The sequence below is a fragment of the Amblyomma maculatum genome, chromosome 9, assembly GCF_055883805.1.
Source record: "Amblyomma maculatum isolate TAMU_Amacu chromosome 9, ASM5588380v1, whole genome shotgun sequence".
NCBI lineage: Eukaryota > Metazoa > Arthropoda > Arachnida > Ixodida > Ixodidae > Amblyomma > Amblyomma maculatum.
The window spans coordinates 32918601-32936021 of NC_139352.1; the positions used below are offsets into that span (position 1 = coordinate 32918601).

General features: G+C 43.3%; 1 protein-coding gene across 1 annotated transcript in view; it reads left to right on the forward strand.

Annotated features, from left to right (window-relative positions):
* Positions 1-17421, forward strand: part of LOC146178793 (N-fatty-acyl-amino acid synthase/hydrolase PM20D1-like) — a 37122-nt gene that overhangs the window by 4733 nt on the left and 14968 nt on the right. The window contains exons 3-7 of the mRNA XM_084578555.1: positions 4768-5000; positions 6460-6683; positions 8316-8435; positions 9498-9573; positions 14983-15044. Coding sequence (XP_084434681.1) covers positions 4768-5000; positions 6460-6683; positions 8316-8435; positions 9498-9573; positions 14983-15044 — 715 coding nt within the window. The remainder of the gene's footprint in view (positions 1-4767; positions 5001-6459; positions 6684-8315; positions 8436-9497; positions 9574-14982; positions 15045-17421) is intronic.

Consider the following 17421-nt stretch of genomic DNA (forward strand, 5'->3'; position numbering starts at 1 on the left):
GCTTTAATGCAGATATGCTAGAATATCTTGAGTAGTTTGATAGGATAAAGCGAGTAGCACGGTTCTGTACAGATTCAAGAGCTGTGATAAGGTTAGTTTGATGAGGATCAAGGATAGCACTAGCGTATTCAAGTTTAGGTCGCACAAGTGTTTTGTAAGTTAACAGTTTTAAGGAAGAAGGAGCCATGCGTAGACGACGAAGGTAGCCAATTGTTCGGTTAGATGAATTTATTATGTGGTTGACGTGGTACGTCCATGATAAATCGCTAGTGAGGTTAATACCAAGGTATTTAAAATATTTAGTGGAAGTAACGGCAGAATCATTAATTTTATAAGCATGCGGAGTATAATTTCGGTGGCGATGGAAAGAAAGTAGTACTGTCTTTGTAGTGTTCAGAGACATTAGCCACGTTGAGCACCATTGGTGTATGCTAGTAAGGTCATTTTGAAGGACAGCAGTGTCGTCGGTGTTAGTTATAGGGCGGTATATTACACAATCGTCCGCGAAAAGGCGTATGGTAGACATTACTGTGGAAGGCAAGTCGTTAATGTATATTAAGAAAAGTAATGGGCCCAGGACTGTGCCTTGAGGTACTCCTGAAAGAACATGCGAGTAAGTAGATGAGAAGCCGTTAGCGAAAACGAATTGCATGCGGTCTGTTAAAAAGCTTCGGATCCAGTTGAAGACAAGCGGGTGAAGATTTAAAACTGACAGTTTGAGTAAGAGGCGGGAATGGGGTACTTTATCAAATGCTTTCTCAAAGTCCAAAAATAAAGCATCAGTTGGGATATTGCAGTCTAGATTGGAATGAATATCATGCAGGAACAAAGCTAGTTGGGTTTCACATGAGTGGCCTTTCCGGAATCCATGCTGGTTTGGATGGAAGAAGTTAACTGAAGTTAGAAATGTAGCGACATTAGAGTATATGATGTGCTCCATGATTTTAGAGCATACACTGGTTAGTGAAATGGGTCGATAATTACCTGGCGATGATGGGTCACCTTTTTTGAAGATTGGAATGACCTTCCCTATTCGCCAGTCAAGTGGAACGGAGCCAGTATCAAAAGATTGCTGAAAAATGAGTGAAAGAATAAGACTGGAAACATGTTTAGTGTTTTTCAATACTTTGGAAGTAATTCCATCAATACCACAGGAAGATGAACATTTTAGCGAATCAATAATATTAACAATACCATGCGGGTTGAATGCGATGCTGTCCATTGGTGGATGTGGCAATGGTGGGAGGCTGGGAACATCATGAGACTCTTCGTTAGTAAAAACTGAACAGAATGTGTAGTTTAATACATGGGACACGTCAGATACGCCTACTGACGAGCCGCTACTGTCACATAGTGAAATATTAGTATTTTTGTCAGGGTTAATTGTTTTCCAGAAGCTCTTTGGGTTGGCTCGTAACATTTCAGGGAGGGTATTTGAAAAGAACTGGCGTTTAGTTTCGGCAGTAAGATCGGAGTATTGCTTAGCAATGGTGTGGTATTTGTCCCATGCACATTTAGTATTAGATAACTTGGCAGAACGAAAAAGGCGTTTTTTCTTGTTATTTAAACGTTTTAATGTTGTATTAAACCAAGGCGAGTGTGTTCGTTCTGTTATACTGATGGTAGGGATGTAAAGTCTTATCAAGCGCAACATTTCTGATTTGAAGAGAGACCAGTTCGACTCAACAGAACGTGAGGGATACGTAGAAACGAAGTCGTTATAGAATGCAAGGAGGTCACGATTCATGCTAATGTAGTCACCTTTGTCGTACAGTGTTAGTATTTTTTTGGATTTTGGGAAAGCTGGCAGAGAAAGTAGTATGAACTACAACGTGGTCACTAATGCCCGTAATATACGAAGGAGTGCAGATTGCCTCAGGGTGAGTAGTCAACACAAGGTCGAGAATGCTAGCTGAATGATTAGTAGTGCGGGTCGGCTCAGAAACCATTTGAGTCAGGCCGAAAGTTAGGCATGTGTTTAGGAATTCGCTAGATACATGACTTTTCATTAGGGTTTGGGCCATATCGTTCCAGTCTATGGACGGAAAATTGAAATCACCGAAAAGTAAGATAGGGGTGTTGGGGTAAGAAGAGATAAGTGACTCAAGCGCTTCATGAAAAAGTGTTATAAAGGAACTGTCCATATCAGGTGGTCGATAACATACACCTATGAGTACGCGGGGAGACGAAGCATGCAATAAAGAAGAGTTCTTGAAGAGTGAATGCCTGCTTGTTTCGAGTTCCCCGTGTATGAATGATATGAAGAAAGTCAATGGGAAACATCTTTATTGCGTTGCTAAGTAGTAAATACAAAAATCTGAGGAGATGTAATTTAACAGGGCTGAATGGTACATGAAGGCCTGAGGAGCGTAAAAGATCAGTGGGCAAATGCATGTGATGATAGAAATTGTAGATAAAGCGCACAGCTTTCCTTTGCACTGTTTCAAGTGTTCTAACGTTATCTTTAGCGTAAAAGAGCCAGGCTGCACGAGCAACTTGACCATTGCTTTGTTGGTGGTGTTTTGAACGTGCGTAGTTCACTTTAAGTACTGATGATCAGTCACATTGCCAATGCTCATGTTGTTCAAGGAGTACACATAATCTAATTTAAATTTTTTTCCGAATCAGTTGTCATATACCATTCTGCAGTTTTTCCTAGAGCATTGTTCAGTTTTTCCTGGTCAGTAGGATCATTTATTTCTTAGTATGGCACCCGATTATCTGTAAAGAGCCTACTTACATCAGTTTAGTTAGATATGTTGTCTCTAAACAGCAGTAACAACAGCAAGCTAAAACTGTATACATTGAAAGATTCCTGAAAGAACAGGTGCCATAGAGGCATGCTGATCATAGTGCATGAATTGATAATGGTCAAAAAGGTTGTTAAACAACAACCTACTAGTGGTCCATAGCCAAATGTATTTGCATTTAAGGTAGAGTTTAGCATTGGAGAATTGGTCAAAGGCCATAGATGATTTAAAAAAAGGGTCTTCAGGTAGATCTAAGAAAAAAAGCATCATTTTCTTAAATGATTATTTAGGCTTTGTGCAAAACCATGAATTTGCTCTATTCATTGCACAGCTGTGAAGAAGCCAAAGTACAATTCATTTGTGGTTTTTGTGGAATATATGGTTGACTACAACAAAATTTCTCATGGATTTCAGAATAATACACTGCAGTAATTTCCAACACATACATGTGAGGGAAATGGGCTCGTGATTAGGTGTCGATGAAATATGGCCTGATTTTTTCTATTTGTTACTCCTTACAAAATAGTTTAGAAAATGCGGCACCCTTAGAAAATAACATTGGTGCAGAACAAGCAGAAAGATATTTATTAGCGTGCTCAGATAATCAGAAAGGCATGTTTACTTTGTAAATAGTAAACGTGCTAAATAGTAGCTGGAGGCACGCATTTTTCACTGATTTTCTGCTTTGAATTTGAGGAATAACTTACATTTTTTGCTCACTTTCATTTTTAAATAACAAAGATTATGTTTTTAGTAATTTTGGAAATTAAACATTTAAACTAATGTACACCCTGCTCAAAGGTGGAGACCATGCAAACCGCTGCAGTTATTATTTTTCTGCATAAAATGATGCACTTGGTGAGTTTGCTTGGTCAAGATGGCAAGCATATTAGTGAGGCTACCCTATACATAACTTAGAAATAACCGCTTCACTGTTAGAATAAGCTAGCGTGCAGTTTTGTCAAAACACGTGGTCTCTCCACTTTTTGCGCAAGGGTGTACATAAATTAACATGTTAAGCTTGTTTTTCCCTTTTAAGCAAAGAAAAGTCATTTACATTTCTGGAGCCATATTTGGGCATTTTCCACTCGGGGTTTGTTGATGAGCTGTCCATAATTGACTTGCTTTAGAATCTGTCTCCGCGCACAGCAGCAACAAATTTCTCAGGCTCAGGTTGCTACAAATTGTCACAAAACAACAATCTCCGATGCTCACAAATGAAACGAACCACCCAAGCTCATCAGGAAATGTGCCTGGCATTTGCTTTTCCTTTTGTTTCTTTGTGTAACCTCATCAGAAATGTGGCTTCAATAACATTTTATTGGCATATTTTGATTGTGCTTCGCTCTGTGTTACTGCAGCTGCGATGGTAGCAAGAACACGGCACGTGATGCCCTGCTTCTTTAGTCGTGATTAAGGAGACAACCAGCACAGCTCCTTCCAATTTTCCCAATTATATCGCTCTTTTTCGGCTAAATTGCTGTTGTCCAGTGGCAAGCATACAGTAATCATGGAGAAAAGTGGACCAAAAAAGGGGATTTCTTTGGCACTCAGATCAAGTGTTGTGGAGTTCAGTACCAAACCAATTCCATCTATGATTTCTGCTCTAAAGTGGATGGTGGTGTAGGCTGGTCCGAAGGAGCCACATGGAGAAAACTGTCTTGGTAGAATTTGTGAAAGTGTCTAGTCGTGGCAGTAATGTAGGGACGACCCCTGGGTTGTTTTCAAATGCCAAATTAAATAGTGCAACTTTTAACCTCTGGGAGACCATTCAGAGTTGTCTTTGTAACCACTCTGAAAAATAATTGAGGTTAATATCTCTGAGGTTGTGCCATTTACTATAAAAAAATGTGTTTTCTGCAGAGGTGATCGGAATGTAGTAGTCCATCGATGCAGTCTGTCTCTAGTTAGTCCTCATCATCTCTTTTCAATGCTATGCTACTGCCTGCCACCCTGTTTTGCCACTGCGTGAAACTGGTGGGGTTCGAGCGCTTCACGATTTCCCCTGGGGCTTCAGCCTTTCCGCAGGTGCACTCTTCTCGGCTGGTGAAGCGCCAAGTGGTGGCTAACTACAGCCTCCTGTACGAGGTGCAGGGCTCTGACCCCAAGCTCCGGCCGTACATGCTGTGCGCGCACATGGACGTGGTGCCGGTTGACGCCTCCAAGTGGCACCATCCACCGTTTGCGGGGGAGGTGATCGATGGGGAAGTGTGGGGCAGGGGTGCCATTGATGCCAAGGACATCCTCATGGTACGTGCACCCCGTCTTGACAGCTGTGATGCTGAGGAACCACAATGTCATAATGAGGAAAAGTAATGAGTGGTTATGTTGCCAATTGCAAGGCATTGGCTTAAGTATAATGGCTAATTAAGTAAACTCGCTTTCTGAACAATTACTTGGCAAAAGAGCCACAACTGTGTCATCACTCTGTTCACAGAGATGGAAGCAGTACGCCTCTACACTGTGTGGCATTTCACAGTACGAAAAAGCACTGAATCGCATCGAAATGTCTGGTGTCGCACAGGCACAACACTGAGTATGGTTGCTACTTTAGAATTTAATTACAAGTTATTTACCTACACAAGGTGAATTCCACGTCATTGTTTGTACACTGTTGGCTTGTGCACTATCCCAAAAGAAAAAAATGCGCATCCATAAATGCTCAAAGTGAATGCTCAAACTTTGTTCCTTTCTATATTGGAAAGGTCTGTGCAGTACCACAGTTCGTTAAACCTTGTAGTGTGGGGCAAAGTATTCTCTTAGAGGTTGGTCATTCTATGTATACTTGAAATATGCTTAGTAGCACATGTTTAAATGAGTTTTAAAAGCTGATGTTTATAAAGAACTAATTTTTAATGCAGCGACTTTAGAAGCTTCATCACGGGAAATCCTGGCGTGGTGAGTCATAATATTCACTGATTGGTCGAGGCGGGGATGATGTCACAAGGTCACTTGATGTCATCATATTAACTGGTCGGTTGAGACAAAAGCAAGTGCATGTGGGCACCTAATGTCTTATTATAGATGCGTGACTGTGACTATGAGCTTCTTTACTTTGTATTTTTGACTTCTGACACTTGCAGTGAGGGAAAACAGTAAGACATTTGTTGGATGAAACATTTCGGGCTGTTTGGTCTCCCAGGCAACTAGGACCCGTTGCACAAAATGAACAGAATGCCCTTTAATCAGATGCAGTCATTCGTTTCTTGTATTCCTTCATACATAAGCCATTAGAAGACTACTAACGTTGCTAGAAAGATATGTTGCATTTGTTTTTCGTGTTGCGTGTTGCCACCAGCATGCCGTTTTACCTCCCTCTGCTTCTCAAAGTGGATGCTACAGGTTTCCGTCCTATTCTGTGCTACTGCTCCAAAGGACTTATTTTGTAATGGACCAAATGAACTATTGAGCTCAACACTGCCGAATTGCAGTTTTGGCTTGCTGGGTGATACAAAGCCAGGTCACAGTGAAATGACCATGACTATGGTTGGTGACTTGGGCATTGTTTGAAGTTGTCATAATTGGTGGTTCAGGTGCCTCACATTGAAAGCTGGCTCTCATTGTTGAATTGTGTGCAGCCATTTTGTTTCCTGATTTGTGGCCGAGAATGCCCAGTGAACCTTTTACCACCCAAAGCCTACATTGTCCACAGTCTGTCGGAGTACTTCAGGCAGACTCATACTCAGTGTGCTGCCATGGACATGTGCAGGGCATCCTGGAAGCACTGGAGTTCCGTTTGGAGCAGGGCGACGTCCCCCGTCGGACGTTGTTGTTGGCCTTTGGCCACGATGAAGAGGTGGAGGGCCGGGACGGAGCAGCCGCCATTGGCCGTGAACTGCGTGCCCGCGGCGTCCGGCAGTTGGAGTTCATCCTCGATGAGGGCATGATGATCCTCGAAGGGCTACTGCCGGGGCTACACAGGCCCCTGGCTCTGTAAGTCTCACCCCACTCCCCAGCCTATTGCACACCAGGGGATCTCAAACGGGGCACCCCAATCACGTAAACACATCAGTGCCTTACCTTAGCAACTCAGTGCACCTTGGTACAGTGCTGAATTGCTCATTAAGGTGAAAGCCTTTCTTGGCTCATGAGTGGTGTTTAAAGGAATCTGTAAAATGAGACAGATCCATAACCAATCCAACAGTAGCCATATAACAAGCTGACATTGGCTAAAGTACCAACATATTGGGTAATTAATAGCCAAAAGCCATACAAAAAAGCGGAAAAATTGGAAAAAATTTAACTAATAATAAAACAAATAAACAAAAACAAGGATATAAAAATATAAAGAAATGATGATGGCTTTTGCCCTACTGCAACTAAGCGGTCTTAAGTGCTTCTTAGAATGTCTACAATGGCTTCTTTACTTTGCAGCCTGCAGTTTCTTATTACATTTCTTGAAAGGCCATGCATCTGCGCTTGCTAGCCATGTCATCTAGGGTTCCACAGCACTTTTGCATGGTTCCTCAGTGCTTGTGGAAGGGTTTCTGTTTTGGAACTAGCTCATATTTAGCTTATGTTTTTGTACATTGTCCCCCTTCAATGAGGCCCTTGTGATGCTCCAGGTATTTTTTTAACAAAAATGAACGAAATAATGATGTACTATAATACCTTTTGGTGCTTCCGAAGCCTAGATAAGGTGAGAAGGCTTGCTAGAGAATGCCACGGAGCTTAAAATAGGTCCTTGTTCTTTGTGGTGGTCATCTTTAGTGCAATATGTTTTTATGCAGCTGTGTGCATGTTGAGATTATCAACACAGGATTCTCAAGAACATGAGTTTAGTGCCAGCTGTACCAGTAGTGTTTATCCCTTGTTGCCGATAGAGCTCAAAAGCAAGTGACATGTAACAAAACGTGCTTCCTTTTCATGGGTGTTTGTTCACTCTTTAGCAAATGCATGCAATCAGCATTTACAGTGCATGCCTTAGGGGCCATTTTGCCTTTACCGTGGTAGGGAAGTGCACTAGTGGCAATGAGCAGTCCTGTGTGTGCTGCATGGTTTTGCTTTATTTGGAGCTTGGAGCAGTTTCAGGTCACCTGTGAGTCATCCAAGGTGATAAGTTACAATCTCTCATCGTTAACCTGAGGTTTTAAGTTGGTTGCAATTCTCTGGAGATATAAATGAAACCCTTTTGAGATTTGCTCCTCAGGAATACATGGATCGCGAAATAGAGATCCCAAGAGGCAAGGATGTACGGCCTTCTGCGTCTTGTCTCACTCATAAGCTTCATGCATTCATAAAGAGCAAATGGCAACCAACTAGCCCAGTAGTGGTTTTCAAGATTTCTGGAATGTACAGAAACACGTCACTGTTATATGTTTATCCTATGCTTTGCTCTTGAGAATTATGGCATGTTCGTTCAGTATGTGAATGGTTTTCAGTGGAAGCTGGAAGCTTCAAGATACTTGAAAAAATAACGCTACCTCAGGTATGTGAAAAGTAACAGGGATTGGTTAAGCAACAGCCCATTGAGTGTTGGCTCACAGCTCTTCCGAGTACGTCTTTGTCATGTGGGGAGTTTCCCCGTTGTGCATGTATCTCCTGAGTGTGCTTCCACCACTGCAGGGTGGCAGTGACTGAAAAGGGCTCCATCATGGCCCGTGTGTCAGCTCAGGGCATCAGTGGTCATTCAGCAGCACCACCTGTGGACAATGCCATCGTAACCCTGGCCAAGGCAATGGCCGGGTAAGTGCACACATCATGAAGGGACAGAAAGGGACATGTTGCTAGCTACAGACATGTTGTCCACACGTGGAAGCTCTGGGACACCTGAAGGCAGCACCTTTTCTTGGGGAACACTGGCGTAGCTTCAACCGGTGCACATTTAGGTGTATAGCTCTCAATTACTTAGACCCCTCTGGTCACGTGCCTGGATATTGACATCTGTCAATAGTCTGTGCAGTGCAGTCCACTGGGATATTGGTGTATGCTGCATAATCTTCTCTATACAGTGAAAGTAATTCAACTTCAAGAAACTACAAAAGATGTTTGTATTATCTGAAAGTTCGAATTTTCGAATGACTCCAAAAGAACTCTCAAAAAATGCTTTTATTGTGAAGAATTTATTTCATGGAAGACTAGGCAGTGATTTCCTGATGCTGAGGTGAGAGCACTGTGGCAATGACTTCTTTTTATGTGTGCATACTATCGGTCAGTATGAAACAAAACTGCTACAGAATTGTAAGAGTCTCTCACATTGTTCATAGAGCGACGCGCTGCTTAGAAATGATTGACACTGACAAATCATAAGTTCTGCTTTATTTTTCCGTGATCTGGTCAGTGTAAAGGATTGATAGCTCGACCAGTGTGCGAGCCAGAAATGATGAATTGCAGCCTTTTACTGTAAGTGGGTTTCCCAATACACTTATGACATCACTGCAAAATTCAGTGACTTGAGCGACACTCAGCCTTTGAGCTTTGCTTCCCACGTAGGGCCCAGAGTTTCACCATCATTGCTAGTTGCAACTGACGTTTTTCTTGCATTGGTATGTTTAGTATGCATGTCTTTCGTGTACTGACAAAGAAACTGGGGCGTGCACTCATGTGAGCACAGCATGGCAGGGTGTGCCAATATAATCATGGTTCTACATCGCAGAATGCACAGATGAAGGAAGTAGTTTGCATGAGCTACAGGGGAGGCCAAGAAACGGAGGAAAGGGGTGACATTCATCACAGCAGTGACATTCTTATGGACAGGGCAATGACAACCAGAGGAAGAGGATGACCTTTGCACTGTGACCCTTGCAGGTTCCACGGCCAGTGCCAGCCCACCCAGCTGAGCCGCTCAGTGGTGGCCGAGATGCTTACCATCCTGGCACCCGAGGTGGGCAACCCTTTTTCCTCTTCTAGCTATATTTGGCACAATGTTGTGAATGCAAGCAATGGGCTCATGAAGACTTGACTTACTGTGCAGTGGGTCCCAGGAAAAGGAAGCAACTTAGTGCTACATTTTGGTGTGTATAGACAAGCACTGGCTTTATTTATGCCTTGAAAATACCTGAAAAGGCTTGGCAAAGCTTGATAGTTGCAGAGTGCACGAATCCAGAGGCTTGAATGGAAAGGAGAGCAGGGACAAGCTCCTTTCCATGGTATCTCTCCCCTCTTTGTGAGGATTTCAACTTTGCACTTCTGTTGTCAAGCAAAAATATACCGACTGGGCCCCACTAAAAGTTCTCCATTGGATAGGCTCGTTGATTGCAGTGTAGCAATATGGTAGCCTCTGTACAGAGGAAGGGCATGCAGAAGGAAGAAAAGCGATAAGAGGCAGGTCATGATAAAATGCTATCCCAGCAAATACTTCCATAGAGGAAGGTGAAGTACAGAAAGTGAGGGAAAGCAGATGAGATAGTGGCCCGAAGCCACACCACATTGGCTCAATGGTTAAGAAGAATGACGACTAAGCCAGGAGACCTAGGTTTGATCATGACCGCAGTTGCCGTGTTTCGATAGGGGCCAAACACAAGGTGCCCGTGTACCATACGATGTCATTTCACATTAAAAGAACCCCACAAAGTCAAAATTATCTGGAGACCTATACGGTGTCCCTAGTAGCCTGCGTTGCTTTTGGACATTAATTAAAAACTAGGGATGTATGATTATTCGAAGTTTCGAATATGAACCGAACGGGTTTTTTATTCGATTTTTATTCCTATGCGGAAGACAGATATTCAAAATTTTCGAACATTAGAAAATTTTACAGCACTGTGTGCTTCACCGTAATGCATTTCTAATGCTTTTTTAATTATTTTTCGTAGTCCACGTGGTCGACCACGTGGACTATGCTGTGAAGCATCCTCTAAACGGGACAAGGCCATTTTGTGAAGAGGGACCTTCCCTTTTGTAAAGAAGGCCTTCCCGACAGTTCATGCAAAGTGAAGCACTTGGCAAAACAGGAAAAAAAAAATTGTGTTCTTATTTTGGTTTCATCTTGGATGCTCCAGTCGGTTTCATGCAGATCCTTCCTGTACAGAAATCCAGTATACAGAATTTTGTGTAAACATTATACTGGATTTTTTAGTCTAGTACTGCAATTCTAGTTTAGCTTTTTGCAAACACCATGGCAGTTCTCCAATAAACAAGATGAACAAAGTTTGCTGTTTTTTAATTTCTCACATTTTTTTCTTTTTTTTCAGTGCATTGTACTACTAGCTGCAATCACGGATTTCGTCGATGTCTGTCCGAAGCCGCTCACTCTCTCTTTTCGTGAATTTGAAGCGGAGAAAGAAGGGGCGACGCGTGCGTCGCGATGCTCTGCACTGAGGCATAGCGGCCGCATAGCTGCAGCAGTAGCTGCTTGCTCTCTCTATGTCCATCTCTCCTTGAACTTGAAGAGGAGGAAGGGAAAGTGGCGACGCTGGCATCACGCAACTTAACACTGAGGGGGCGGAGCGGTCGCATAGATGCACTCAATGAGAGAGTAGACAGTGAGAGAGGGGCGTGTCAGTTGCAGATGTAGCGGCAGTCACTGGGCAGTGTTTCACAAGCGTGTGTTACTCCGAAGTGAGCAGTCGTGTGTCGCTTGCGCTTCCTCAACTTCGGCATTCCCTTGCATCAGTCACTCCTCAGCCTTCACGGACAGCAGACGTGCTTGCACGGTGCTCCCTGGACCTCGGCTCCGAGCCGCTCGCCGCGTCGTGAAGCTGCTCCGCGCCTTAACTGGCGCTCGCCTTCAAGCGCATTTCCCTCTCTCTTTATCTCCCCCTATGATCCCACCCCAGACTTTTCGGCCGCAGAGCAGTGCATTGTAAAAGGTACATTGTGCCTGTTTTCGTTCATTTCTAAAGATGGTGTAGGGAAAGCTGAGGACGTGGCAGCACCGCATGTTTGCTTCATGTCGCAATGGATGAAGCCGGGCCGTCGGGCACTGTGGTGCTGGTTCGCCATGCTTGACATTCTGAAGTAAAATGGTTAAGCAGCGCTACGCACCTGCTTCGCATTTAGTTAACTATGAAAATCGTCCGTAACATTGTTTTTCTGTCCTGATGCAGAGCCTCATGAGCACTTCGATGCTGTTTGCATGCCTACATGTGTCATGATGGTCAGCCTTAATTTTTTTTTCTGAGGTAGTTCTGCCTCTGAGTTTATGTTTTGCCCACTGTTGTCATGGTATGTGGAAACAGTTGTGGTGAGCTGTCTTTAAGTGGAGAAATGAGGTATAGGGAGTTCCAAGACAAAGACAGGTGCACCATTTCGGGAATAAACACTCAGACCTGTATATATCAAACTAAAAAAAAAAAAAGATGTTACAGGTTTAGTGTAACGTGTAGCTTAATGTTAAATTTACCCGGATCTCGCAACATACAAGCGTAGTAACATGGGAAACATGTTACTGGAAAGCAAATGCATCAAGATGGCAAGAAAATGTTATGTAAGCACTATTATCTGCACACATGCATTAGTTAACGAAAAGCCAGAGTTTTTCTTCTCTCTCTCTCTCTCTCTCTTTTTTAAAGTTGGTTTTGAGAGAACAAATTTTGCAGTGCCAGATGAGGTCACTGTAGTGGTGACATAGGACACATCAATGTATGTTTGCACCAGTTCCAGCCAATTTGGAGGACTGATTCTACAAACTATCCGTCTTCAGTTTTGCCAAGAATGCGGGGGCTAGATTCTTGGAAACACACCTGGACGGCTTTGTTTTTGGTGTTTCATAATGTCTGCAAAACTGAAAGGCTAAGTTGTAGGTTGCAAAAGTTGGCAAATATTCTGTGATGCAACAACCTGGGAGTGCTAGTATGCAACTGTTATCTCCTTGTGGAGCCATTCATCTGGTGCTGTGAGCACTGGAGTTCTTTTGCCTTAACTGTGATTGCAACCTATTTTTTCAAAATGCTTCTATAGAATGTTTTAGAATGCCACACTGCATCAGTGTGGCATTTCTTTTTCTTCATTTGGTTGTCTTAATAAGATCGAGCTCCACAGGTTGTACCATCGCATGGCAGCCATTAGGCATGCAAACAGAGTAGAAGAAATAATACAAAACTTTCAGTGCATGCAAAGTGCATTGGCCCTCTGGCTCAGTGGGCAAAGAAACTCTTATGGTCAATGGAAAAGTTTTCGTTGTCTGTCCCATACGAAATTCATGCAAATTTCGGCAAATTTCGGCTTGTTTTAAGTGATGTGTCGGGTACAGGGCCAAGGGAGACCTTGCACAAGACAGGGCACCAGTGGATGTTTGTCTCTGAATATTATTATACTATCAGATGATGCTGACATCCTGTGCTATTTGAATTCGAGCATTGTTGGCATTTTTTAGGAAAGATTAACCCTCTGAGTGTTTTTGCCGTTTGGGTACTGTGGCCGAATTCCATCCCACAAATTTTTTGTCATAAATGTGCTGCGCTGAGCATGCGTTTCATATTTTGTGCCTTTCTAATGAAAGGCACTTAGTGGGAGGTGCTGCCATCTTCTAGAACATACAAGAAGCGTTAAGGATTATCAATGGTGCGGAAGCAGAAACGAAAACTGACCTTGCGGCAGCAAGCCCTCGAGGTTTCGGTTTTGCCGCGTGATCGCAAAAGATGCACAAAATTTGATCTCTGTCTTTATTTGGATGCTCTTGGAGACCCGTGAAAGCTTTCTAAGACTTTCAAAAAGTGCTGCAAAAATGTTTACACAACCATCTCAAAAAAAAAAAAAAGGATTTATTGGGATTTTTGGTGCTATGCGTGGTTTGCGGCTACTCGCTTTCATGGTTTCGTGTTCTCCATGCGATCGCAACAGAAACACAAAAATTGATCTCTTTTGTTGTTGAGCGGCAGCCTGTGAAGGCTGATTTTGACCTTTGTGGCTGCTCCCTCAGCTTATCGACACTCACTGGGTGTCATTGCTCTCCTGTTTAGTTAGGTTCATTGATGGTATGACTGTAATACTTTCCTTATTATTTTTCACCTATTTACTCGAACGTTTACAATTTTGTCTGTTTAAAATGAGCGATAAAAAAAAAGTGACACTGGGGCATTAACTCAAATGGTTAATGAGTAAGAAATATAAATTCCAGATGTTAAACACCGTCACCCATTAATAATTATATTGTTACAGAGCGGCAAGCCGATAAAAAAAACGGGGGAACAGAGAACAGAGAGATGTTCGATGACTGTGAGATGTTGTTTAATGAATTACAGTGGGCCTAGCGATCGTCCCGATCCTGGATGAGGAAGTTTGCCAATGTTGATGTGTCCATGGCATGACGATGTTTGTGTCTAGATGGCTGAAGAAGAAGGAAGAAGACAGCAGCGTGTTGCTAACGATGCATCACTATTGGTGCGCACACTCCCAGAAATCTTTAAAGTGAATGGGGGCAGCTGTTCCAGTCTCAAAGGAGAGTCCCTCGACTTGCGTGGCGTGGCATGGCAGGCTCAGCCAGAAGTCAACTACCTTATAGTGACAGAAGGGGATGGCCATTTGGTGCCCAGCTTTTGCCGGTTCAAACCAGAGAAAAGGGTCGGAGTCAGAGTTAACAAACAAGACAAACTTTGTACAAAGCAAGAGACGACGATACCAAGGATTCACGCTAACACTTAAAATACACGGTCAAGAGGTTCAGTGAAAGGCAGTGCAAATCATGCAATTAAAAAGGCATTCAATAGCACAGAGGTGTTACAACACTGAACAATACACGAGAGAGTCAAACAAATAAACAATAAATTGTTCACCGGGCACTTGTGGCCACCATGTAAGACGAGCATCGCTCCCTCGCAGGTCTTGCAGGCTTGCTGAACAGTGAGTTGACCCCAGGAGCCAAGCAGTAGCACTGCAACACTCGCTGCAACACTGGCTCTAACACTAGTTGGCTGCTGAAGCGCCTAGCCGAGTGTCCTTCAGGACCCCTACTGTGGGAAATAAAGTTTTACCAAACCAAATCTATCTGTTACAGCGCACCAAAGCCGGTGCGCGCATACACGTAACTTTCGCTCTTCAGCGTCCTCTCCTCCTCCTGCCGAGAAGTGCGTCGTCATTGGTCGGCTTCCGTCGAACTTTCTGGAGAAATCTGGTTGCTTCTCCGGCCGGATGAGCCACCGAGTGGAGGAAGGGGTGATGCCGATGCGTACAGGGCTACAGGCTCTTCTTGCGTGGAAAAGGGGCCGTTTCTCTAACATTCCCAGACTCTATGTGAAGCCGCGCGCACGCTTCTTTCGCGTTGCGGTGACTTCATGAAAATGTGTGCCGATTTCGTGACAGCCACTCTTCGTTAATTCAGCAGGGGCGCTTACCTGGGTCTTCCTGTTTGCAGGTACCATTCCACTTTCGACTGGCCCTGGCTAACATTTGGCTGCTGGGACCAGCCATCAGCTGGTGAGCACCAACATCCGTCAAACATCCGAGCAAGGGAAAGGGTGCGGAGTTGATATCAGCATAGTACAGCAATGCTTGATAATGGCTGGCATGAGGGAGGTTATAGATTTTTATTTTAAAATGCAACAGAACGGCAGTGTATTATGTGCACTCTTTGTCAAAAGTGTACAGGTCACAGAGTTTCTAGACCTTGCTGTATAGTGTGTAACGGATCGCAGAGTTCAAAATCTGTCTACAGCGCGACAACCTCTTATGCTTACTGCTCAAAGACTTAGGACTTCCATGGATATCATGCAAGAGCTCTTATACCAGTTAGGAGTTAAATCTTTGCACTGTATGTTTTCTATAATGGCTGTATAAATGCTGATACTAGGATATAAAGGCATTGGGGTCCCAGGTTCGATTCGGATTAAAAAATGCTGCCCAACTTGGTAGCTCCTGCTGATTTGGCTATGAATTGTGTTCTCATGACATCGCAATAAACCACAGACCAATCACGCCTTGGCACCTGCCAGCTATCCCAGCCATAGGCGTGCTCTTGACAGACTGACAGTGGATTCTTCAACAGAGTGGGAGACCCAAAGATGGTGCTTTAAAAAATTAGCATCTATCATGAAGCTTACGTAACACCTCCCGTATTCACTTTGCAAAAAGAGGCCGTAGCCACGAAACGGGCAAAATTTGTTATTCGACATCTGTATTTAGTTGAGCTTTTTATCCATGAATATCCTTTGGATCGAACAGCTCCTCAAATGGAATAATTACATTTGGTGATAATAGCTTTCTGGCTGCTCCTAGAACACATTCACGACAGCTAATTGACCTGTAATTGCACATAACGCCATTGACTGTTCTGATTATCCTTTTTTTTTTGTAGCCTTGGAGGTAGTTTGCATGTATTGTGTTGCCGTGTGTAAAGAGCTCCAATTTCAGAAGTGTTTGTAAATACTAAAGTTTACTTACTGGTGGGCTTGCTTGACTGTGTTGGCATTTGTTCACAGAGCTTTCAATTTTGTTTTTGTTTATAAATAAGTAATAAAGTGCAATGGGCAGTAAAGCATTGGAGGTTTAAGGGAATGCATCTGTTTAATTGCAGGCGATGATCGCTGATCTGGGCTACAAGAATAAAATAACTGGGAGAGAAATGATGGAATGGTGTGGATTTTGCTGGTACTACTCTCGAATCATGTATGCAGTCAAAGCTTCATAGTATATTGAACTTGAAAAGATCGCAGAGTACTGTATTTGCTCGCATAATGAACCCATTTTTTTCAAGAAAAATTGATGTCTGTTTGGAGGGAGGGTTCATTACGCGGGAAAAACTTAGAGATATTTTTTTTCTCAAGCGTCGTTCATCCTTCCACCTGTCAGTCGTCACCGAAAGCACACGATCAGCTACGATCATGATGCCAGCTTTTAGCATCCTTTACTTTTAAAGGCGCTTGCTGCTATCATGTGTTCGAATGATTTTGTGGCAGTACATGGCGCCTACCCCAATCGTGGTGTAATAAAGCGAGCATACTGGAAAGCAGGCTTTTGCAACCGGACTAGCTGAGCAAGCCACCGCCGCCACTCGGGTCAAAGCCTCTTGCACACGGTTAAGTCCCCCCCCCCCCCCCTGCTATACATCAAAAGATAGACTCATTGTGATGTTATTGCTTGCACAGCATATTCTTGTGCTGCCAATAAATTTACTGTGAACTGCGATGGGGCAAAATAGAGGGACACGGTAATGACGAACGCCTTTTTTATTTTTTTTTTTGAAATTTTCGGTGTCAAAAGTAGGGGTGGGTTCATTACGCGAGTAAATATAGTATTTCAGTGTATCAACATTGCGATATGTAGCAGATGAGAGTAGGTAATTTTACTTGTAAGCTAGAAAAAAGAAAACATTCTTTTTATGCCAGTTGCGCTCTTCTTGCTGTGATGTGCTGCCCGCCAGCATGCGGGCAGTCCACCATTCGGTAATCTCACATAAACTGAAACTGCAGCACGTGGTGCTTTACATCTAGCTGCTGCCTGCCATCATAGGCTCTCGGATTCTGCTGAGAGTTTAGTGTAATTAGAAAGATCTCTCTTATTAAGGTTTAGCTGCGGTCCTCATAGATGTCTCTGGCAGCGAACTGATGCTCATATGTGGTGCAAGAATTAGGAGGCTAACAAAAAGGGTTGACCTTAAACAGAGGGCTACATACTAGTCAGCCATGGAAAGAAATGTGATAAATAAATTGTTGCCAAGGGACAGGAGTTGAGCAGAGTGGTTCTGGGAGCAAATGCGGGTTAGTGATATCCTAGTTGAAATAAAGATGAAAAAATGGGCATGGGCAGGACATGTAATGCAAAAGCAAAGAAAACCAGTGGTCCCTTAATACTGTCG